Source organism: Hyperolius riggenbachi, chromosome 5 (genome assembly GCF_040937935.1).
Source record: "Hyperolius riggenbachi isolate aHypRig1 chromosome 5, aHypRig1.pri, whole genome shotgun sequence".
NCBI lineage: Eukaryota > Metazoa > Chordata > Amphibia > Anura > Hyperoliidae > Hyperolius > Hyperolius riggenbachi.
This window is the reverse complement of record NC_090650.1, coordinates 307,664,638-307,680,198: the sequence shown is the minus strand read 5'-3', so window position 1 is coordinate 307,680,198 and position 15,561 is coordinate 307,664,638. Positions and strand designations below refer to the sequence as shown.

Sequence of the window (15,561 nt, the reverse complement as noted above, 5' to 3'; positions counted from 1 at the left end):
GTGGAGAATTTGAAGCTGGGACAGCTTTTGAGTGGCATTTATTGAAATCTAGGGGACTGCCAGGAGAGCCTCCATCCAGGGAACTGGGATTTTAACCACTTGAGGACCAGAGGTTTATACTCCCCTAGTGACCAGGCTATTTTTTTATAATTGTGCATTTCACAGCTTTTAACGGGACTCTGAGATGAAAGATGAAAAAGGTTTTATACATACCTGGGGCTTCCTCCAGCGCCATTCGCCTGGATCGCTCCCACGCCAACATCCTCCGCTGCCCGCAGCTACAAGAACCAGGTCCCCTCACTGACGTCATCGGAGCTAGCCTACGCAGAAGAAGTGCGCCCTCTACGGATCTCTCCAGCGGCTTCTGGAGAGATACGCAAACAGCTCATTTCTCTTGCACTAGACTGGCTCCGAATGACGGAAGTGCAAGTACCCAGTTCTTGTAGCTGCGGGCAGTGGAGGAGGGCGGAGTGGAAGCGATCCAGGCAGATGGGGCTGGAGGAAGCCCCAGGTATGGCAGGCTGATCTGTGTCCTGCTGTGCTTAGTGACGGGCGCTCATGTGAGCGAGAACTCCCATCTAAACTCTCTCCTTGCGAGATGACTCCATATGGATTCTGGAAGAACATAGCCACTCTGTGGACGCCAATTGGCATTAGGCGGTCGAAGAGTGGTTAACTAATCTCTTTAAAAAACCCACTGGAACCCCTGTATGTAGGAGATGGGCAGCATTCTGCTGTATGTGACACAGAACTATGAGATGTGAGCAGCAGCATTACCCATCCTAACCAGAGGTTTGATGCAATTCTCCCGAGAATGTTAAACTGCAGGAAAAAAACGATTTGTGAATGGACTCTTAGTTCCCTATAAAAACACCTATTCTGCAATAAAATGAACTTTGTCCTAACTGGTTCCCATGAACAAATCATTCCCCATATTGGTGCATGATTTTTCCATCGGTGCTACAATATCAAGTAAGGCAATCCTTCAATTAGAATGACCAGCCCAGATCAGAACAGTCAGCTGGTCCGTCTCCCAGTTTCATTGTTCTGTGAAATCCTGTCTAACTTGAAATGAAATAACTGGCAGTTAACAGCTCTACAACTGTTGATCCCCCGTCACCCATACATTCCACAGATATTGCTCAGAAACGCAGTTGGATTGGTGACAGCAGTTCTTGAGCGCTGCACTTTGAGGCATCTCTCATACTGTTCACCATAATAAATGTGCATTGGAATGCTGACTAAATACAGCTGGGCCGAGTTGTGATAAAAATGACGTTGCCATTCTAGATATAGATGCAATGCAGCACTTAGCAGTGTGCCCATTGAATGTTTTTGACATATTGTGTTAATGTTTTTATAACTGGGCCTCTCCAGATTTCAGATCCTAAGACCAATACGCACACACATTTACAATTGCATTCCTAAATATACACAAATGGTTGCAGTTCCACAAACGGGCAGACACAACACACATCTGCCTACACAAGCACATATAAATAATCGTGTGTACATACATCGGTACTGGTTTGAGACAGTGGATCTATTCAAAAAGTATGAACGCCTCCTATACTTAACATCTGTCCCCAAAATCTACTGATCTGCTGTCCTAAACAATAAAAGGTCTGTTTTAGCTGCTGATGTGAACCATTCCTTATGCAATGGAATACCTGCTGGGTGTCTTTTCAAAGCACCAGTAAATGTTGACCAACAATTTTGCATTCAGGCAGTAGGTGTGTCGGAATTTTAAATGGTCACCTGTGGTTTTGTAACATGTGAATGATGAGGCTGCATGTTGTTCTCTATTCCACACATGGATGCTTTGCTGCATCTTTATAGACTTGACAGTCACAGAAACAGATTCCAAGGAACGGCAAAACAGGGCTGTCCTCTGTACTTGTGATTTTTGCCCTGTCTTTCCATCACACATGACTTGCGTTATTCATGCTGGACAAACCTAGAACTTCCTGAGTCAGTAGAAGACCTATGCGCACACCTAAGTGAAAATGCTGATCGGTTACTAGTCCATTCATCACACAGTACCTGTTGTTCTGAAAGCTTTCAGCCAAAAGCTGTCAAACTAATGTTCTGCATCATTTTGTACTACTCGCTCACATTACTTACTACTCAGATAAACCTACAGTACCAGTCAAAAGTTTTAGAACACCCCAGTTTTTCTCGCTTTTTCAAATTGAAATTCAAGCTGTTAAAAGTCCAGTGAATAACTTAAATGAGGAAGAGCTGAACAAAAAAACAAAAACGAAAAGAGTTCTACTTACCCGGGGCTTCCTCCAGCCCCTGACAGCAGATATGTCCCTTGCCGCAGCTCCGGTGTCCCAGGGTCCCTTCTGTCGGCATCTTCTGCACCTGCGCAAGCGCACTGCTTGTGGTCACGCTCGCGTGGTCTGGAGTGTTCTGCGCTCCAAGCCACGTGAGCACAAAGCGGCACAGTAGATGGTGAACTGCCAAAGGTTTAAAAAAAATAATGTACGTTTCAGAATTCTACAAAATGGCCTTTTGCATGGAACAAGAAATGAGCTAACCACGAACAACTGTTCTACAGCAATGGAGGGTTGATCAAGCCTTGAGGCGGCACTGGTCTGTGAGTTTTCTGTGTTTCTTCTTCTGCTCACCCTGTGTTTTTACAGAACATAATAATAGAGAAAATGCACACAGTGCTGCACTGCTATCAGTTCTCTGCATGCAAAAAACGCATTGAAGTGTGAATTAGGCCATTCATTAACATTGGTTCACATTTGGGGTACATAATACAGACAAATGGGGTACATAATACAGACAAATGTAGTACATAATACAGTCAAACATGGGGTACATAATACAGAGCACTTGAATACACCAATATACAAAATACATAATTAGTGGATATAATTCGTGTCTCTTCTCCCATGCAACATTTCAGAGTGTGGCACCATACTACAGAGCAGCAGGGTGCTTCCTTTACCACACAAAGGGGAGGAGGAACCTGCACAGTGTGCTAAACTGTGAGGGGGGAGGGACAACAGGTCAGACAAATTGGGAATAAAGGCCACACACTACACAGGGTAGTTTTCACTGCACTGTCTGCTGGAGTTGGTGCTCATTATAAAGCCTGGGAATGTATATCATCTGTGCAGTATCTTTTGATATGCGCTTGTGCTCTGATAGGCACCTGTCTGGTCAGGGGTTTCTCCTAGAGCAAAATAATGACCCAAAATATAAGTCCAAGCTATGCCAGAACTACCTTAGAAAAAAACATGTTAAGCGTGTAAATATGGAGTAGTAGGCACTGTCTCCAGACTTAAACCACCTTGAGCTGATATGGGAAGAACAGGGCAGAAGAGTGAAAGCAAAGATAACAAGTGGCACACGTTTATGGGTACTTTTACAACAGAGTTGAGAAGAACTTTCTGAATGTTTGTTTGATTTCCATTGTAAAAATGTCACTGGTGAGTTCAGCAGCAATTTCTACCAATGGCGGAGTAAAACATTTTAGAATACGGTTTGATTTATACATGGATTTCATGATTTATTTATTAACTTCAATTTGTTTTGTATGCCTTCATTTCAGAGTGTAATAAGACATTGAACTGCTTGAATTTCAATTTTGAAAAAACGCGGAAAATTGGATTTTTAAACATTTGACTGATCGTGTACATTTTATGCCGATCACATTGATTTGAAAGATAGGAATTTTGCAAGACTGGAAAGACTTTAATTTGTACGTGGTTGAATGTGCCTAGTATGTTATGCAGCCTAATCTATTCTTTATGCAAGTATGCATCCCTTATTTTATGCCTTTACCTTTTTTCTCTTCACAGTAATGTTACAACCTTTTGACTATGATCCAAATGAAAAAAGTAAGCACAAGTTCATGGTGCAGACAATATTTGCACCCTCAAATATCACAGATATGGAAGCAGTGGTAAGTTTATTCTCCCTGAACTTCATTGTTTTTCTCTTTAAACAGTTTAAAGATAATCGGTTTATGAATGCTTACCTTATGCCCTCAATGGCGTTCATTCACTAAACATCGCTATTTCATAACACGCGTACGGCGTAAAGCTGTGTGTGCTATCGGCATAACGCTACAAGCAATCACGCTATCAGCAAGTACGGTATAGCGCACATTCATTAGATAGAGGTAGGTAGTGAAACAAAGAGCGTTGTTTTCAATGCGAGTAATACTTTGCACTGTATATATTGTTTTAATATGTCTTGGCATATTGTTAAAATTTTTTGGAAATTCCAATAAAAAAATACTTTGCACTGTTAAAGAATTACGTGCATACAAAATTATGTGTTAAATAGTGTGTAGTTAAATAAATAATAGTTTAATAGTGCATGCTTTAAAAACATAGCAAAGTAAGCTTTCATTACCTAACCTGCACTCATCCAGCCAAACCTCAAACGGTTCCATCACTATAGGAAAATGTAAGCAAAAATGTATATATTAATAAAATAACATTTGTCCAGGACTATTCATACTTTTTAAATGCCATAAATACTCATTTATGCGATCGAGCACATTCGAGCATCTGTAAGGGGCCAACAACACCATGTAAATGTTCCCTATGAGGGGAACCTGGGGGGAAGGGGGTAACTTGGGGTCTAGCAGTACAGGTGTCCCTGCAGAGCTCAGGGAATCTAGGCCAATCGTCCCCTTTATCTCTGTCAGCTCCAGTACACAGTGTCCCAGCTTCAGTGTCCCCAGCAGTTTGCTGCAGCTTCACAGTGTCTTACATTAAACATTTATGTCAGCAATAACATTTGATTTATACTATCAAAATTCACAGTATGCATTCATACCACACACTACACGGCACACAACACAAGTCACACTACACAGTATCCCCATGTTACATTGCCTGCAGTGATATACAATCAATAAAAGTTATGGTTGCTTGGCATTGTACGTATGACCAATACAATTGAATTACTACTTTAAAAAAAAAATGAAAAAATACAGATATGCCAAAAACTGCTGAGAAATGTAAAGGACACATACAAACAAATAACACTTACTTGCTCCATCTCAAACTATTCTGAAGCAGGTGCTGTTGAGCAAAGCTTATATATGCAAACAGCTGACAAATGTTAACATTACGAGCGTAAACTTCTATGTGCTTAAAGTAATAAGCGCTATCTAGTTGTAGCGCGCTGTCAATTTGTAAAGCGCGCTGTTTATCCCTACCGCGCTTTGTGTGGTTATTCTGCACGCTGTGTGATTTTTAATTTTTTTTTTTACCGCGCATAATTCATGTTGCGCTACAGCGTTATTCACTAGCACTGTTTAGTGAATCAATCCCATAGTGTTTTATGATCACTGTTAGTAAGAACTTTTTCATATGTGCAGTTGTTGTGTTGGAATTGCAGATGTGCAGTTTGAAGCTGGAAGGTTTTAGGAAATTATTAGTGGGTAAATAATTGCAGTAATAAGGTATGATCAATAGCTTTTGATATTGCAGTGCTTAATGTGATCATTTTGTGGTTGCAGTGGAAAGAGGCAAAACCTGATGATCTTATGGATTCTAAATTAAAGTGTGTTTTTGAAATGCCACATGAACATGAAAAGCCGGTAAGTTAGCATTTTTAAACTTGCTATGTCTTAAGATAAAGATGCAGTCTTTCAATGCCTCAGCCAAGTACTTGATTAGAAGGAAAACAAAAATGGTCATACTGGACAGGTGTGGATGTTTAGCGATAACCCCATCTGTACATTTTAATTTTAATGTTTGTGTTTTTGAAGTATTTTATTGCACAGGATAGGTGAGCCACTAATTGCACACTGAGCTTGTAAACTGATCCATTCAGTTCTATCCCCAACAGAGTGGTTACCTAGGGGCAGTTTCAGGTAAATGGGCACACGGTTGATCAGTATCTTATAGACAAACTATGTGGTCTTGCTGCTCAAACTGCAAGGTCAGTCCACCAGGGAGTCAACCAGTCCACACCTGGATCCTCCAAGGGTATTTAATGCTGGATACATACGCACTCGATGCGCCCGTTGATTCGCGTCGACTCGATTATTTCCGAGCGCATTTCGATAAGTCGATTTACATGTAAAGTATGCCAAATCGACCTAACAATCCATCGAAACGCGAATTGGACATGTTGGAAATAATCGAGCAGACGTGAATCGGCGGACGCATAGAGTGCGGAAATGCACCGTGTGTATCCAGCATAAGAGCAAAGTCCAAATTGAAGAAAGACACTTCAGAAGGGCCTCTGGCCGAAACGTTGTGGTTTTTTTGTGGTTATGGTACTTTTAATAAATCCACAAATTTTGCATAAATCCAGGTAGAGACCCAGTCTTTCTTCTATTTGATGAGTATCTTTAGACAACCAACTTTAGCCTGTTCAAACAAATCTTTAGAGAACCATATCTAAAATATACTCATACCGTTCACATTCCACTTCAGTCCTATCTTAGGCACAACATATATTTAACCACTTCAGCCTTCAGTTGTTTTCACTTTATGCATCCGAGCAATGTTCACCTCCCATTCATTAGCCTATAACTTTATCACTACTTATCACAATGAACTGATCTATGTCTCGTTTTTTCCGCCACCAATTAGGCTTTCTTTGGGGGGTACATTTTGCTAAGAGCCACTTTACTGTAAATGCATTTTAACAGGATGAATAAGGAAAAACCTGAAAAAATTCATTATTTCTCAGTTTTCGGCCATTATAGTTTTAAAATAATACATGCCTCCACAATTAAAACTCACGTATTGTATGTGCCCATTTCTCCCGGTTATTACACCGTTTAAATTATGTCCCTATCACAATGTATGGCGACAATATTTTACTTGGAAATAAGTTCATTTTTTCCGTTTTGCATCCATCACTATTTACAAGCTTATAATTAAAAAAAAAATAGAAATATTTCATGTTTACGTAGATATTTAAAAAGTTTAGACCCTTAAGTAAATTTTTTTTTTTTCAATTGTAATGTTTTTTTTTATTAAACATTTTATGTGGGTATTTTTGGGAGGGTGGGATGCAAATCAATTTTTTTTGTACATATAGGTCTATTTTTTAAAAAAAATTTTTTTGCATTTTCATGCAGTTAGCTTTTTGGCCACAAGATGGCAGCAATGAGTTTGTTTACAATGACGTCACTCTAAGCATAACACGGACGCTTAGAGTGACGTCAGGGGGAAATAGGAACAGAAAAACCTCAGCTTCCTTGCGAAGCTGACGGTTTTTCTCGGGGGGAGAGCAATCAGTGATCGGGCACCATAGCCCGATTCACTGATTGCCTGGCTAGCGGGCCGGGAGTGCGCGCGAACGCTTGTGATCGGCCGCGGGGGCGCGCGGGAGCGCACATGGCCTCCTGGGCGTAGCTAGTATGTCCAGGAGGCCAAAGTAGTTAACTGGCATGTGACAAGTTGAGAAATTCTTCAACTAATTTTTCTGTAATTTTAACAATCACAGGCAATCAGTGAATTGGGCTATGGTGCCCGATCTCTGATTGCTCTCCCCCCGAGAAAAACCGTCAGCTTCGCACGGAAGCTGAGGTTTTTCTGTTCCTATTTCCCCCGACGTCACTCTAAGCGTCCGTGTTATGCTTAGAGTGACGTCATTGTAAACAAACTCATGGCTACCATCTTGTGGCCAAAAAGCTAACTGCATGAAAATGCAAAAAAAATTAAAAAATAGACCAATCTGTACAAAAAAAATTGATTTGCATCCCACCCTCCCAAAAATACCCACATCAAATGTTAGATATTAATAAAAAAAAACATTACAATTAAAAAAAACCACATAAATATTTACTTAAGGGTCTAAACTTTTTAAATATCTACGTAAACATGAAATATTTCTATTTTTTTTTTTTAATTATAAGCTTGTAAATAGTGATGGATGCAAAACGGAAAAAATGCACTTTTATTTCCAAGTAAAATATTGTCGCCATACATTGTGATAGGGACATAATTTAAACGGTGTAATAACCGGGAGAAATGGGCACATACAATACATGAGTTTTAAATGTGGAGACATGTATTATTTTAAAACTATAATGGCCGAAAACTGAGATATAATGCATTTTTTTCCGTTTTTTCCTTATTCTTCCTGTTAAAATGCATTTACAGTAAAGTGGCTCTTAGCAAAATGGACCCCCCAAAGAAAGCCTAATTGGTGGCGGAAAAAAACGAGACATAGGTCAGTTCATTGTGATAAGTAGTGATAAAGTTATAGGCTAATGAATGGGAGGTGAACATTGCTCGGATGCATAAAGTGAAAACGACTGAAGGCTGAAGGATAAATGTTTGGCGCCAATATTTTATTTGGAAATAAAGGTGCATTTTTTTCAGTTTTGCGTCCTTCACTAATTACAAGCCCATAGTTTATAATGTAACAGTGTTATACCCTCTTGACATAAATATGTAAAAAGTTCAGTCCCTAAGGTAACTATTTGTTTTTTTTAATTGTATTTTTTTTAATTACAAAAAATAAATAAATTGGGGAGTGTGGGAGGTAATGAGTTAATTTTTAATGTATAACTAATGTATTTGTATATGAAAAATGCTTTAGGGTGTAGTTTTACTATTTTACAGTGAGTTTTTTTTGTTTATGCGACCTGCAAGCGTACAGGAAGTACACTTGCAGGAAGTTCAGGGAGGCTGGGCAACTTTTTTTTTCACAATGATCGCGCTGCTTCTCGTAGAAGCAGCTGATCATTGCGGGGGGCTTAGATCAAGCAACGGGAAAGGTTTTTCCCGTTCATTGATCTCAGAGCGGGGGCGCACGAATGAGCGAGCGGGAGCGCAGACAGCGGCGGGAGCAGCGGCGGGTACGGATTTCTCCGTCCCTTGGTGGTAACAGGGTGGAAAAAGGGACGGAGAAATCCGTACCGCTGGGGGTAAAGTGGTTAAAACCCACCTATTTTATTTGCCAATTTGTCCCGGTTATTACACCATTTAAATTATGTCCCTATCACAACGTATGGCACCAATATTTTATTTGGAAATAAAGGTGCTTTTTTCAGTTTTGCGTCCATCACTATTTACAAGCTTATAATTTAAAAAATAATATACTCTCTTGACATGCATATTACAAAAAGTTTATGCCCTTAGGTAACTATTTATGTTTTGTTTTTTTTATTGTAAAAAAAAATGTATTAAACATTTTGAGTATTTTTGGGTGTGTGGGAGGTAAACATTTAATATCAAAAGGAAAAGTGTGTCTATTCATAAAAAAAAAGTATGCTGATGTAGATTTACTATTTGGCCACATGATGGCCTCAGTGAATTTTTGTTTTGTTTTTTGGCTTCCTGCTTACAGTAAGTGAAGAGGGGATGTGTAACAAAACGATGGTGGTTTCTCCATAGAAGACAGCGATCGTTCTAACAGGGACTTACATCAATAAATGGGAACAGCATTTCCATTCATTGATCTCCGGGCTAATGGGCGGCCCTGCGCACCTTGGCGGTAGCAGCCCTGTGAACCCCCGTGGCTCCGTCTTTTTTTTTTTTTTTTTTTTTTTCGTGGACGTAGCTCCCATGTACAGCATGCATTTTTGGACGTAGGAGCTACGTCCTGAAAGCTAAAGTGGTTAATCTACTTACATTTCAGGTTTGCTGTTAGGACTTATTTTCCTAACATGGAGGCAATGCAAACTTAGTCCTAGAGAAAGTATTCTAAGTACATAAAGCAAGAAATACTTCGTTAGTGGGTTGGTTTTATACTGTCAGCAAGCCTTTTTTTATGGTAAATTAAGCAAAAGCCTATTTTTTTAACCACTTGACGACCAGGGGATTTTTCAATGATCGGTGCTGCGTGGGCTCTATAGCCCGCAGCACCGATCAGGAGTGCAGCAGGGCGATCAGACAACCCCCCCTTTTTTCCCCACTAGGGGGATGTCCTGCTGGGGGGGGGGGGGGGTCTGATCGCCGCCGGCTGCATTTGCTTAGCGGGGGGGGGGCTCTTCAAAGCCCCCCTCCGCAGCGTTCTCCCTCTTGCCCGTTCCCTCCCTCTCCCTTCCCCTCTGAGCGGCGCAGGATGGATATCCGTCCTGCGCCTGATAGGATAGGCTTCTGCCTATCAGATGCCGGCGACCCCTGGCCAATCAGAGGCCGGGGATCGCCGATCTACGTCATGGCGGTTACATTTTGCCCCCCCTAAAGCAAGTAGAATATTATATATAAACTTGCCCAAAGAAACCGCAGGGGTTTCATCGTTTTCTTTTGTCTGGCCATGAGATAGTACAACCCAGTTTTCAAAAATTTTGGGACACTGTAAACATGGTCCTGAACATCACCCTTGGCCAAGTGTCAACTGGCATCTACCTAGTCTCTTGCCATTTTTCTTTGTTTTACATTAGTACTGTCAGTAGCATATACCTCTATTATTTCTCGGCCATTTTTATTGTTTAGGCTGTTTTTTCACTGGATTTGTGCGATGCCGTGAAGGAACTGCATCGCACTGCAGATATGAAGCTTAATATGAACCCGGGACAGGGTCATATGCATAAGCCTTCCCTCCAGCTATTGACGTACTCCCTAATGGGCAGGAAGTATGTCACTGGGATTCCCGTCGGACCACACATGCACGCCGCACCACACTCCCTTCGTGCACTCTGCAGTAAGTGCAGTTTATGTGTTAACGTGATGCAGACTTTGCGGCAGATCAGATGCTTTTGGCGTATCGCATTAACTCTGCAAGACTCCATTGACTAACATTGCACTTGGGGCACCTTGCAATAAGTAAAGGTAACTCAATGCAGAGTCACACTGCCAGTGTGCAAGGGGCATTAGGCTTCATTCTGTCTTGTGCCTCATGACGCAGCTTACTATACCAGCGTGCGTCTTGTGGGATGTATCCGATTCCCTGTAACCGTGCCATGCACACCTATAGGTATATGGATGCATGCTGTGATAAACCACAGTGCGATTCAGACAGCAAGTTTATTGATGTAATAGGCAGCGTTTCCCTGCTTGAATCAATTGTGGGGAAACGCTGTGGATTCTGCAGCAATAGGCCATTGTTTTCTTTACCTCCATGTTTAATTACCCTGATCTTTTTCTGTGCTCATGTCTAACTAATTTTCATCTCTGGGTCCATTTATTTCATGTACCTCAATCAATACACTTTTTACCCCCATATACTTCACATCTCATTGTTCCACAGAACTCCTTTATACTTAATTTCCTCCTGTTTACCATGCCTCATAAGGCAGTTTTCTACACCATTTCATTATATACATCCTGCCATAGTATAAAGCCTAAAGATCATCCTTCCATGTGCTTCTACTTCTCTGTCTGTCAGCCCTGTCTTGCCATGAGTCCATACTAAACATATACACTAGAACTGTTCTTTGTGAAAGGGGCAACATAAACTGCTGGGCAACAAAAACTGAGCATGTTTACACTCCAAAAATGTTAATCATTACCACGCTGCTTCTAGCTTACACAATGCATAAGAAACTAACAGTAATAAACCAAAAGTTAAATTATTAGCAAGTTTTGGGGATGATAAAATTACATGTGAAACCACAAGACAGTCAGAATTTAGAAAAAGTTGAGAAACCGTTTGCAATTACCAAAGGGATCTTAGCATCTTACATTGCTGCACCTGGAAATGTGAGACTCGTTGCACCCTTTCCACGTAGCAGCAATAAACCAAGAATTACAGGTTTTTCTCAATATGCCAGATTCTTTGGAGCCTTCACTAGATCAGAATTAATAAAAGGGAATAGGACAGTTCCTTTACCTTATGGAAGAGCAATTTCCTCTGTTTAGTGCAGAGCCTGACCTGACAGATTAGCATACAATATCCTTTTGGAAAATTCTACTTATTGTAGGCATAGAGATTTCATGGCTCACACTAACTGCAAAGCTGGAAAATTTAAAAAAAGAGGTAACTTGCTATTGGTGGAAAGCAGGGAGGAGTGCCGAGGGTTGCAAAGACAGCAGAGCTATTCCTGCAGCCACATACTTCATGCACGAGACTGTCATTTGAAGGTAGTGAATCACTAATATAGAACTCAGTGTAGCGTGTATGTTGTGTAGTCATTTTGTCACCCCCCCTCCCCCCCCCCAAAAAAAAAACCACAGAAACCTCATACATTATACAACATTAGTATACTAAATTGTACAACATTTGTATCCAGTGTTTATTGGTCATGTTTGCTTTGGCTCACTTCATAGCCTATTTACAGAAAAATTATTTCTCCACCTAACATTGTAAGGGGCACCCAAAATCCCCCAAATGCTCATTAGATTAAATGGCACTGTAACCTGGCCAGGGCTCTGTGTGCTCCTGAAGCAATCTGGTGTCTTGATATTTCTTCTGGGATGGGAGGATGACACATCTGTCACTCATCCTCTTCCTTCACTAACTGTTGGCTTTTATAGCCACTAACCATCTTCTCCCATTCTGCTCAATGGCCGTTCAGGTAACCGCTACACCTAAGGATTATGAGTGGGGTGACAGTAAAACCGAGTATTTTTCCCTGAATTGGATTTATAACTGAAACCTAAAAGTGGCCACACACCATACAATTAAAAGATCCATTTTTTTTACCAATTCGTTAATTTCAATAGGTTGTCCCAAAAAAATGAGCTTTGCTTTGTTTTTCTGTGTTTCGATTTTTGGATATTGGACATGCTGGAAATTTCAGACAACGTTATCAAGAATTGTATGGTGTGTGATGGATTGTCAATTACTTGATGTACAGTTCCAATCAATTTTTTCTGAGCTTTCAGTTATTTTATTCATGATTGGGGAAAAATTGAACATAGGTGTGTGGTATACTGATCAGATTTTTGAATTGTTAAAACCAGTCAGAAAAATTGATTGCTATTCTTTAATTGAACAGATATTTAAAAAAAAATGTAGGGTGTGTGGCAACCTTAATCATTTTGTTTTATAAGATTAATTACTAGGGATGGACAGCGAGATGCAAATAATTCCGGGTTCATACAGAATGATGTAAATTTTGTATGCAAATTTATGCAATTTGAAAATGGACCAGCCAAGTAGCACAAGGTTTAATTTACTTTTTTTTTAAGGGCTTGTTTCCACTGTTGCGACGCGATTTCGGCCGCATTCCGACGCTTGTAAAAACGCATGCGGATGCGTTTCCACATGCGTTTTTACCCGCGATTTCGCATGGCAGGGTGCCATGCGAAATTAACCATGACACTGCCAGGGCTAAATAAAATTGAAAAAGGTGCGAAATCGCGGGTAAAAACGCATGTAACAAACGCATGCGTTTTTACTATTAAATACATTAGCGGCGATTCGCACGGATTCCCGACGCAGGCGAAATCGTTGGCTCTTTTGTGCGTTTTTTTCACGCTGAAAAAAACGCACCTCAACAACGCTACAGTGGAAACAGGCCCATCCACTTGCATTACATGTGCGGATCTGCATGCGTTGGACGCATGCAGATTCGCGATAGTGGAAACGAGCCCTAAAGCTGCATACAAATTTGCATAATCCTGCGTCAAGTAGGAATTATTTGCATCTCATTGGTCATCCATATTGGTAGCATGCTCATTTTAGTGAATAAACCTTTTAGAATGGTATCCTGCAGAATGATGATTTTTTTGGACCTAATGAACCCGGAACAAAAATGAAATTAAAATATTACTAATGGTAATTAGACTGCTTTGTTTTTTAAATTGCACCTGTGCTGGAACTGATTGTTATGGTATTACTCTAAGTCTGCTTGTGTTGAGTACTGTTTTTATATCTGTATAAACAATATTGACATGTCATGTTTCTATTTTCAGACACATGAAGCTACCAAATTGTTTACCTGTCTGCCGACAAAAGGTAGCTCATCTATGGATGATACTGAAACTCGGAAACTTGTGGAAGAGTGCAAGAAACTTCAGTCTGAGATTATAAGACTGTCAGATGAAAATCAAATGCTGAGAGTAAGGAACATTTTTATAACTTACTAATATCTTTCTTGTATGTTGTACTTCTCCCAAAATGAAGAATTGAAGCAGCAATATGGCACATAATTCTTGATACAAACATTTTGTCACCATTGAAAAAATGAGTACAATTCTTTGCTGATGCATTTAGCACTTGGGTGAATAGGTAAACAATCAGATAGGACAGACCGTCATTGGGCCAGTGCCACATTGGTCAGATGCTTGGTTAGTTGGCAACACTGTGTCACGCAGATATGGTATGATACTGAGGTCAGTTATTTGATTGCAGCTCCAAAATGTTGGAGTTTGTTCAAGTTCGGGCTATTCATCTATGTTTTGCCCTGACACACAGTGAGACAACCCTTAAGGTAAACTATTGCTTTTGTGTTGAAATACTGTAATACCTTCCCAATGAAAATAGTTTAGCCTTTGCAGCAAAAGCATTCTAGTCGTGTCATTGGTAGCCGTATAATTTCTATGATGACTGCAGTAAAGTATGCTATAAGTTATCATAACGCTGATCTCAACAGACTTCCACTAAGGTTAAAAATCGCTTTGGAAGCTAAGGCAGCTGCTCTGGAAATAGAAGTTTTGTGTACGGTTTTTGTCAAAGTGAAAAGGTATATACGGGCCACACTGAGTTGGAGGCCTGCACACGTATAATTGTTCAGACCCGCACCCGAACTGCAACCCGCTCTCTGGTGAATCTAATCCCCGACCTGCAATTTGACACTCAACCCGACCCACAACCCGCTTTTACAGTTTTCTCCTAAAATGCACATTTTAAGTTTTCATTGGATAACTGCAAATTATTTTTAGATACAATTTTTTTTTTTATTTAAATCAATAAAAACAAAGCAGTAATAGGCCTGCTCAAACACTAGGTGGGGGATTAAAAGCATTATTACCTTCAGGGGACTGCTCCCTAGTTCCCCTTCGAATTGTACAGCTCCATCTTCTGAAAGTGGAGCTCAATGCTCCAGGAGTGGAAGTGTCACCTTGGCCGCTGCAATACACACTGGGAGATGTAGGACCGGATTTTCACTGAAAATAAGACACTGTCTTCTATTAATTTTTGTTCCAATATATGTGCGAGGGCTTATTTTCAGGGGATGTCTGATTTCTATCTGGAAGTGTCTCTCATCAGAACATGTCCTGTTCTTTTGTACTTTGCTGTTCCTGGATTTTAAGATATGCTACTGTACTGATCAGGCACCTGCCCTGTCATCCCTGCACACAGCCGATAACCTCATAAAAACAATTTTGCCATATGAAGGTGCTCGGCAGATCTTTCTGTGGAAAAACTTGTAGGCTTCAGCATTTGTATGTGCCAAAATTAACTTTCCAACTTTGGATTATTTATTTATTGCTTACATACATACTTGATCTGGCAAACAACTAACATTGCCAACGGGGAGATATCGATTGCGACATTGTTTGTCATGGCACTTGTGTATGGGTAGCATTAGTAAATCTAAACTTCCACATAAGCAGCTAAGGTCTTATTTAAAGTGAACCCGAGGTGAGAGTGATATGGAGGATGCCAATACCAGTTGCCTGGCTACCATGCTGATTCTCAGCTTCTAATACTTTAGCCATAGACCCTGAACAAGCATGAAGCAGATCAGGTATTTCTGACATTGACGAATCTGTCAAGATTAGTTGC

General features: G+C 40.5%; 1 protein-coding gene across 1 annotated transcript in view; it reads left to right on the top strand.

Moving 5' to 3' along the window:
• The window catches only part of VAPA (VAMP associated protein A), a 98,516-nt gene that overhangs the window by 74,425 nt on the left and 8,530 nt on the right, over positions 1 to 15,561 (top strand). Inside the window, exons 3-5 of the mRNA XM_068237167.1 lie at positions 3,819 to 3,922; positions 5,495 to 5,575; positions 13,746 to 13,892. Of these exons, the coding sequence (XP_068093268.1) occupies positions 3,819 to 3,922; positions 5,495 to 5,575; positions 13,746 to 13,892 (332 nt within the window). The remainder of the gene's footprint in view (positions 1 to 3,818; positions 3,923 to 5,494; positions 5,576 to 13,745; positions 13,893 to 15,561) is intronic.